The sequence below is a fragment of the Rattus norvegicus genome, chromosome 14, assembly GCF_036323735.1.
Source record: "Rattus norvegicus strain BN/NHsdMcwi chromosome 14, GRCr8, whole genome shotgun sequence".
NCBI classification, from domain to species: Eukaryota; Metazoa; Chordata; class Mammalia; order Rodentia; family Muridae; genus Rattus; species Rattus norvegicus.
This window is the reverse complement of record NC_086032.1, coordinates 82,785,582-82,795,191: the sequence shown is the minus strand read 5'-3', so window position 1 is coordinate 82,795,191 and position 9,610 is coordinate 82,785,582. Positions and strand designations below refer to the sequence as shown.

Below are 9,610 nucleotides of genomic sequence, written 5' to 3'. Positions count from 1 at the left end.
GTCAGCTATTCCCCCAGGAAAGACCCCACACTCAGAAAAGGTGAGGGTGGATTTAGCACATCCAGGGAAGCTAAAGCTAAAACATCTAGGAAATGCAGTTTTTCTGTGTCTGTGAGTATTAAGCAAGTGAGGCCAAAAACAAAGAGTGGAGATGTAACAGAATGAAGAGAAAGGTCTTGTGTCTCACATAAGAATGTACTGAACGCAGGAGTCTCACCAGTAGAAATTTATAGTAATACATTTTGATTACATGTGTAAGTAAAAAAAATCAAAGTGAGTATTACCTGCCAATAAAAATGCAGGGCCAATTTCCTTTTAAACAGTGGGTTTACGGACAAAAATGGACCACACCCTGCCTGGATAGGGTCAACAGAAAGTTGGATGGGGGCGATGCGGGGGTGAGTGCACCAACTCAGAAAACCCATCTATTGGAGAATGTTTCAGAGAACTATTCTGAATGCTACCCCCTAAACATGATGGCAGAGCTCAAGCAGGCACTTCCAGCCACGTGTGCAGTTCCCTCACCACCACTCCCCCATCTTCTGCAGAGACCACGGGACACAAGGTGGCAGCCTCGCTTTGATGGATACAAATCCCAAGGTGGTTTGGGTCAAGAGTACAAAATCAGTCTTGAACAGAGGTGTGAAGAGTTGGGACTGGAACCAGAATTCTTCCAGCAGCCTTCAGATGAAGCTCTTGCCTTTCTGGCTCTGAGTAGTTGTCTGAAGCACATGGTCCCTCCTCCTCACTTCCAGAGCATGGGAGGTGCAGGGCTCTCTGGAGCCCAGAGAGTACATAGTAGAAAAGCAGCAGCAAAGGCTCTCCAGGAACTAGCACCACTGAGGAAGCCGTCTCCTCCAGAGAGCTCTCTCACACCTTGCACACCCTGAGAATCTTTGGAGTTCAACATTCAGAGCCATCTAGCCCAGGGTCTGACCAGTCAGAGCTGTCTATGCTTGAGCTTGGATAATGTGGTTGACTCAGGAAATGGCTCTTCCAGTACAAAGTAGGTGGTGTATTGGGAAATTTGAGCATTAACAAACATCTCCAAGCTGTCTGGATACTGCCACATCCAGGATGACTGACAGCTGCTCAGGTAGCCTACAGACCTTCACAGCCCTGACTGGACACCAGGAGATCTGTTACAGGGAAAGTCTTTCTGATACTGGGCCTGTTTTGATTACCCCTGGAGGGTCTTGCAGAGCTGAGTCCCTGGGGCCATATATCTTTCATATCCCATTGTTGATGCCCTTGGAGCCTCTCCAACTTCAGGATGGCGCTTTCTTCATCCTATCTTGAGGTGCCAGGAGCTGAATGGCTCAGACTCTGTGCCCTTTCAAGAGTCACACAAAAAAAGTACGGTCTCACAGCAGGCATTAACATCTTCTCTTTTAAAAAATAAATATTTATGTAAACTTAGGGAAGAAGATTCAAAGAATCTCCTTCCCAAAGCACAAATGTCTCACATGACTCAAACCAAGATTAAGTCCACCAACTCACAAATGAAATTCCCCTCCCCAGAAGCTGCTGTGTTGAGGGGTGGGTGTGCGAAGGAGTTGATCTTACTCCCAGCTCCTCAGTCCCCTTTGGTGATGAGGTCTTCAATGTAGGCATCCAGCTCATCATCTGTGTTGATGTCTATGTCCTGGAACAGAGTGGGGCGGGAGTCAGATGGGGCAGGAAAACAGGTTGAAGAATAGGGCTGAGCTGGAATCCTGTTATCTTCTCCCCCTTGCTGTCAGCTTCTGTTTCTTGCTCCTGCCCTGCTTCTAAATCTCAGTTAAATCTGCATGCCCAAAAGTATGGGAGCTTTCTCATCAGGTTCCCTGGTTCTAACCGGCACACCTTCAAACTAATTAGTGTCTTATATTAAAAATTGGACTATGCCACATCCCTTGTGGTTTTCTACTCTTGGGCTCAAACCACATACTTAGGTCTCCAAGCTCTCCTACTGTCCACAATTCCCTACTATAGCTTAGTGAACTCCCAGTCTCAGTGCAAGTATCCCTACCCTGAGAAACCTAGTCAAGTGGCTCCCCCAGGATTCGGCCTCTCATTATTTATTTCACAGCACCACCCCATTAATAGCTCCAGCTCCTTCACCAGCCTGTCCGTCCCCAGAGATCAATCAGGTTCTCAGTGTCTACTGTGGAGAAAATATATACCAGATCCCTAAGGGGCAATGTCCCACTTCTACTCAGGCACATCTGGGGTATCATTTAGATAAGGATTTTGCTGTGGCTTAAAGGGCTCTCACACAAACTACACTGCCGGGGGGTCTGGTTGGGACAAGGCCCGGCAGCTCCATCACCCTAAGGCCTCTGGTCAGGGCTTTGAGCAGCCAGGATTGGAAGCAAAGATTCCTGTGAGTGGTTGAGTCCTAAGAGACGTCCAGTCCTTCCCTGAGACCAGTTGTTCTAGCTCCTGAGGGGGCTCCTGGCTCACCTCCTGCACTTTTTGCAGGAGAGCTACAATGTTGGTCCTCAACTTCTGTAACTTCTCCTCTGTCTCACGAAGCTTTTTCTCCGATGTGCGTAGGCTCTCCTCGGAGGCTTTTGCCCGTGAATCAGCACGGCTCTGGTAGGAATGGCACAGATTCTGGAGCCCTACCTCATACTGCTTGAAGTATTCTTTCTGTGGAAGGAAACAAGATATGGGGTACGAGAAGAGGAGGGGAGGGCAAAGAGTTCATAGGATGCTTGGTTTTATTTCACTATAAGGGGAAAGCAGTCTTCTAGAATCATGGTAAAGTGACCTCAGTGGCAGTCCTTTGGGGATACGATGAGGATGAAGACACGTGCATTCAGCCAAGTGCTCAATACAGGAAGGAAGTCTTACCTTTTACACATGACAAAAAAAAAAAAAAAAAAAAAAAAAGACGGTGGGATCATTCTAGTTCAAGCACACCTATCTAACTCCAAAATAGGACAGACTTACCTAACAGTGTTAGAACCAAAGAGCTACCAAGCACCAACCAACAGCAACTATCCCCAGCTTTATACAGTAAATAGCTGCACAGCAACAGAACCTTCACTACGAAGTAGTTAAAACAATTCACGTAGTACCCCTGTGCGTCTGCTCAGAAACACCCACTGACAAAGGGAATCATCTTCAATGACAGACCCACCACAGGCCCCGCTGCCCACTGAAGTCTAAACTCTAGTACTCATCTGCTTCTGTGGAAGTTAGATAAGCTGCTGCATTGAGGGGTTTCTGACTGTTGTGTTGTGTGTCAAGACAACATGATAGCAAGAGCAACTTCACATTCTACATAAAAAATACCTTGGTTGCACAAAATAAATTTTAAGTCAAATTTAAATGAATCTCCCCCCCCCCCCCCGAAGCTGCGGACCGAACCCAGGGCCTTGCACTTGCTAGGCAAGCGCTCTACCACTGAGCTAAATAAATCCCCAACCCCTGAATATCTTTTTTTTTTAAAGATTTATTTATTATATATAAGTACACTGTAGCTGTCTTCAGACACACTAGAAGAAGGCATCATATCTCATTACAGTTGGTTGAGAGCCACTATGTGTTTCCTGGGAATTGAACTCAGGACCTCCGGAAGTGCAGTCAGTGCTTTTAACCACTGAGCCACCTCTCAGCCCCCAAGTGAATATCTTGAAGGCAATTATATTAAACGTTTAATTGTGAAAATACTAGCGGACACCATTCACACACCGGTAAGGACAAAAATTAATGCAACTAGAAGACAAAGTTGTGCCTTAGTACTGGTATGCACTTTTACAAAAACAAGCTAGATATTATTTTCAGACGTGGACAGTGCCTACTCCTAAGGTTCTGCTGGGTCATGGCTTTTGCTTTGTATTTCACAATTTGATGCCAAAAGTAACAAATCAAACTGCAAGAAGATGTCTGTTCTCCTAGAACGTCTGGAGAACCTGGTCTAAACAAGGGCAAAAGCCAAAGCCAGGCTGGGCTTACTGTGTGACAAGAATGTGGTGGGTCTTGTGCCCCCATAAAGGCAAGGGCAACAGACAAAATCAGCTGAATGCACATTTCTATAAAGCAAGCCATTTGCCAACTGCCTCTGGCTACTTTCATGCTGTGATTACAGAGCAGATTAGACACTAGGCAGCCTACAAACCCATTCCTTGCTATCTGGCCCTCAGCATTAGTTCAGATCAACAATTCCTTCAGCACCATTTCCTACATAAAACTGAGCTAAGACTGATACTCAAGATGTACCATTACCTCCAACTCCTTCAGCCTATTGATGCTCACAAGTCTCCTGCCCCACTTCAGAGTCCCCTGCACTTGAAGCCCTGGTTGAGTTTTGTTTGGCTGGTTAGGTTTTTAGACAAGGGTTTTTCTTCTCGACCCAAGCCGCCAAGACGCTCTGGACACTGCCTCTCAGCAACGTTTCCCTCAGTCCCGTGGCCAGCTACCTAGAAGCAGCAACTTCACCTCTAGCAGGTTTCTAAGTCGGTGAAGCAGAAAGCCAGCAGGAGGTGCGCTGGGCTACCAGGCCCTCATGCTCATCTCTACCTGCCACTAGTCTCACTTTACCTCTCTGCGATCTCACATTCTAGCACAGTGAGTCTAATCCCATCAATGTTACCTAGGACGGGTTTGACAAAGAAGAGGGAGGGGGAAGTGCATCTGTCCTAAATCCGAGGTGGAGCTGCCTTCCTTTTTTGCACAGCAGTCCTGTCTACTCAGATCTTCCCAGCGAGAGGGAAGCTGGTGACAGTAAGCACGCACGGGCACGGTGTAAACAGCAAGAGTTAGGCCTGACTCACCAGAGGAAAGGATATTAGTTCTTCTGAGTTCATAACACTCAGCTCCTTCTTGGAGATCGGGAAACTTGGAGGCAAGAAGTACCGCAGGCAATTCCTAAGTAGGAGAGGAGGACGGAACTCAGAACAGCATGGAAAGAGTACAGAATTATTGTTAGCCCAAGGAGAAGGATAGAGAAACACAAACCGAAGAATCTGGACAAGGAGGTCAATAGTCTCATGGCTGGTACTGGTGGCAGTGGTGTCAGGCTCAATGGGAAGACCATCAGAGGTGGAAGGCTCTGGCAAGGCCACAGCCTGCTGGGCCACCATAGCCTCCTCCTCCTCTCCACCTTCTTGCTGCGTGTCAGGGCTCTGATGCTCTGGGGAAGGTGGCTTCATCAGTCGTACATCTTCACTGCCTTTCTCCACCCTATGGGGGACACAGAGCTCCTAAGAGGGTGCCAGGAGGGGACGTGGGGGTACCTCCTCTCTTTGCCCTAGCTGGCTTCTGCTATTTTGATCTCCCAGAAGAGGGCATTACCAGCGGTCTCTTGGTGTTGTGTCTGTGGGCACATAGTCAAACTTCACTTTCCATCGAACCACATTCTTGCCCATCTCCACAGCTGTGACACGGCCTGTATACCACTCCCGGTTCACACGGACCTCTACATGCAGTCCTTTATCTAAGAATTCAGACACAAGTGAGAATCAGAGAACTGTATCCGTGTTCCCACCCCAGCCAGGGCTGTATGTGTAAAGGTAGTCCACAGGTGGACCCTAGGTATACACCTAGGGTTAGCAATGCTGGTTCTTCCAGCTGTCATGGAGCCAAGGCATAGGATGAACGATTTGCCAAGGGCAAACACCAAAGAAAAACTATTAAAAAGGGCAAAAGCATAAAACAAACAAAAAAATAAGCCAGGCAGGGTGGCACATGCCTTCAATCTCAGCACTTGGACAGTGTTCCAGAAGACTACAAGTTCAAGGCCAAACTCTAAACTATACAATCAGTGTCTGCTCAAAAACTTCTAGGACCATGAATGAAACATAAAAAACCAAGAAGGGGCAACTGGACCAATGATGGAACAGAGCCCAAACCCAGGAAGCTGATAACTTTCAGGAGAAAGCTGCGACAGTGAAGGTTCCATTTCCATCTCCATCACAGCCTGACAGGGATCGCCCCAAACTTGCCTTTCTGAGCCTTCTTGAGTTCAGCCGGGTCATCTTCCCCAGCACTGTCTGAGAGCTGCAAGGAGAATAGTCTATCAGAGGCTTCTTCAATGGCCCCTAAAACATAGCCTTTTGTATACCTGGCTACCCATAGTCATCAACTATAACATTCATGCCATGTCTTATCTACTCTCTGCCACCTTTATAAACAAAACAGCAGGCAAGTGGCACGTTTGAGGTGATTCTGGGCGCCGAGATGCACACAAGTGTATGCTGGCCTGTAATTAGGACGTCTTAGGATCCTACCTGGCCCGTATTTCTAATCATCTGGGTAACAAGAGTCCTTGAGAGGTCCCACTAGGCTCAAAGCCTCAGTCATTAACTCAGTGGGAGCTGGCACAGGCCCAGGGAGGCAATCCCTGTGAACTGCATGTGACTACCCACCTCGTTTGCCTCCTTCTTCTCCTCCTTCACAGCAAGTTTGCCCCGCTTGCATCTCTCTTTCCTCTTCTCAGCTTCTTCTTCAGCCTCTTCCTCATCTGAGACTACGAGACTCCGCTTCCGACCTGAGGATGCCTAGAGCAGAAGAGCAGAAGCATGAACTGACCATGCTCAGTTCCCAAGATGCAGAAGATTTTATGCATCCTCAAGGAACTATTCCGAGCAGCTATGCCAGTCCCCCTTGGGATTCCTCAGTACACACATACGCAGCCTCCTGGTCTGACCACAGGAGAAGTTCTCAGCTTACTTTCTGCTTAACCTGCTTGTCGGCCAGTGGAAACCTCCTTGACGCTCAATGACTATGACCATAACCTACCAAAGCCATCTGTCATCAAGTTAACAAACTATGCCCACACCATGAGAAGCCAACTCAAGTTTTCTGCAGACCAAGGCTGGGTGTGCTGAGTGAAAACAAAAAGTTCCCTGGGTAAAGATCTTGCTGTGTTAGTCCTGAGCAAGGCTCTTCAGCTACGTAGCCTTCTTTTCTTCAGGCGCATCAGAAAAGCTTTAAGATTCAGTAATCCTGGATTCCCCCAGGATAACTTTTCCTATGGTCCTGCTAATGAGCTGGAACATGGAGGAGGGAAAGCATCTATCTCACCATGGACTGTTTAGCAGGCGGCTCCGGCTTCTTGACCATTGGAGTTTTGATGGCTTTTTGAGCAGGGACCTCCCGGAGGTTCTTGGAATTGGGGATTAGAGATGGTGAGGGAGTCTGGACAGTAGGGGTGGGTCGGGGTACGGTCTTGATGGGAAGGTTTGCAGGCTTTCGGGGTGCCTCAGCTGGCTGGAGTATCCTGGAAGTACTAGTTTCTCCTCGGGCTGCTGTAGCAGGTGGTTTTGGAGAGCTGATAACAGACGTCTTTCGGAGCTGGGTAGCTGGTCTGGGAGTCTGAATAGAAGGGGGTCTGCTAGGAGCATTCTTGATCACTGCAGGTAAAGGAGGTGACCGAGGACGCTGAGGTCTCCGTACAGGTTCCTGAAAAAGCCCACAGTGAGAACATTGACCTGAGCTTAGACACCAGCAGAGCCCTGCTTCCCTTATGTCCCGGGGCTTTACTTCAGTAGAAGGTCTTGTAGTCACTTCTAAGGGCAGTTTCTTCAGGTCAGCTTGTGAGCGGATGGGCGTGGTTTTCTGCAAAAACAAATATAACAATGAAATTGTATATCTTGGTATAATGAAATAGTATCTTTCTGAATCTTCACTATGTGCCTGGGACAGTGATCAGTTCTATTTCTGAAAACTTTTATTATCGCTAGAAAGGCATTACACACAGACACACACACACGAAGGGTACCTATGTGATTGATTCAACAACTGAGAGACTGGGGAAGTCTTTAAATTTCCTAAACAGAAAAACCAAAAAGGTGGGAAAGGACTGGTAAAGAAAAGTTGTCATGAGGCCAGAAAACTGGATAGGATCAACATGCTTAAGACATTTACAGATTGTAAGTTTAGTACATTGTACAGACAGAGAAGAAGGAAAAATGCTTTTGTAACAAATATGAAATTGGGGGCTGTAGAGATGCTCATTGGTTAAGAGTATAGATTAGTCTTGTAGGACTCGCAACAAGGATCTGATGCCCTCTTCTGGAATATACAGGTATCTGACTCAAATTCCTTATGCATGTGCACATGAGCACACACACATATGACTTTAAAATAATAAAAAAAATCATTAAAAAAACATGAAATCATGAAACACTGGAAACATTAAATACACATAAAAATTTGATCAACCTTAAAAATAAAAATTAGTCAGATGATGGTGCTCACCTTATCCCAGCAATTAGGAGGCAGGGGCAGGTGGATCTCTGTGAGTTAAAGGCCAGTCTCATCTAAAAAGTTCCTAGACAGCCAAGGCTATTACACAGAGAAACCCATCTTAAAAAAACAAAAATAAACAAATGGACATTAAAATTAATCTTTGCTTACTTTTCTCAACACTGGTAAAAAGTGCAAAATAATACAAAATAATACATCTTTTGCAACGCAAAGATTTTTCTTGTTTGGTTGGCTTTTGTCTTTTCAAGACAGGGTTTTTCTGTGTAGCCCTGGCTGTCTTCAAACTCAAAGATCTGCCTGCCTCTCAAGTACTGGGTTAAATGAGCATGCCTTGAGAAAGATCTTGTAAAGAGACTTAATATTTTGCGAATTCTTTTCCAATTTTACAAATTACCAGGAAATTATATACTAAAAATAACATGTGCATGTATTAAATGCGAGTGCTTCCCTATGACTATTACACATTAGACTTTTTTTTTTTTTTTTTTTTTTGGTTCTTTTTTTCAGAGCCGAGGACCGAACCCAGGGCCTTGCGCTTCCTAGGCAAGCGCTCTACCACTGAGCTAAATCCCCAAGCCCCTAGAGAGACTTTTATGTGTAGGTATTTATGCAAAACTGGAAACAGCTACTTCTGCTGATCTTAGCTACCAGAGAAACTTAAGTTCTTCAGATTTAAGTTGATCTCAGTGAGACACTGTACCAAGAAAAAAATACAATAAAATGCAAGAGCAGGTTAGGGCTACAACACAGTGGCAGTGCCTGACCGATACATACAGAGCCCTAGGCTAATGCCTGCTCTTGGGGGTGAGGATGGAGGTGGGGGTTGAGGAGGAGAGGGGGGAGGAAAAGTTTTAAAACTCTTGAGTGAGTTAATGGTGATTTCTTTACGATAGGATATTTATTTTCTAGAATGCTTATATATTCTAAATACATTGTATAAACTTTGGATACACAAACAAAATAGTTTGTTATCTAAATAATTAATAAGGTGTACTGGAAGTTTTTGGACTAAGAATTCAGGGCTGAAAAATCTTGGTGGGAACACATGGGGAATGGAAGGGACAGGAAAACCACCAAAGGTTCCTGCCTGGACAAACGCTGCCACAGGCTGGCTGTGCTCACTTGCCCATGACCTCATACCTGAAGAGCTTCTAGCTTTTCCTGCTGCTGGCGAATTTTCTCTGTCAGCTGCTTCTGCTTTTCTTCCTGGGACTTTGGGTCCTTTTTTAATGTCCCCAAGGGAACCTTTTGCTTCTGTTCAGAAGCTTCACAGCTGTGAAAAGAGAGACTGGTAGCAAAACAAGGCTCCAACAGGGAAGAGACTCGTTGTCCTGCAACCACCACAGAGCTGGAGGGAACACTGGCAGGCACAGTGAATGTCCAAGTTAGCTTTAACTATAGACTTGATTGA

General features: G+C 46.0%; 1 protein-coding gene across 2 annotated transcripts in view; it reads right to left on the bottom strand.

Annotated features, from left to right (window-relative positions):
* Positions 1-211: 211 nt before the first annotated feature.
* The window catches only part of Morc2 (MORC family CW-type zinc finger 2), a 42,537-nt gene continuing 33,138 nt past the window's right edge, over positions 212-9,610 (bottom strand). Inside the window, exons 17-27 of one of the 2 annotated variants that reach the window (XR_005492921.2) lie at positions 9,340-9,472; positions 7,474-7,548; positions 7,015-7,392; positions 6,357-6,488; positions 5,934-5,988; positions 5,284-5,425; positions 4,948-5,172; positions 4,764-4,857; positions 2,446-2,634; positions 1,501-1,645; positions 212-1,333 (exon numbers count right to left, since the gene is read on the bottom strand). Coding sequence is in view for 1 of the 2 variants with exons in the window: in NM_001415108.1 (NP_001402037.1) it covers positions 1,577-1,645; positions 2,446-2,634; positions 4,764-4,857; positions 4,948-5,172; positions 5,284-5,425; positions 5,934-5,988; positions 6,357-6,488; positions 7,015-7,392; positions 7,474-7,548; positions 9,340-9,472 (1,492 nt within the window). In the remaining variant the exon portion in view is untranslated. Of the gene's footprint in view, positions 1,646-2,445; positions 2,635-4,763; positions 4,858-4,947; positions 5,173-5,283; positions 5,426-5,933; positions 5,989-6,356; positions 6,489-7,014; positions 7,393-7,473; positions 7,549-9,339; positions 9,473-9,610 lie in introns of both variants that reach the window. The other variant, NM_001415108.1, reaches the window with a different exon arrangement.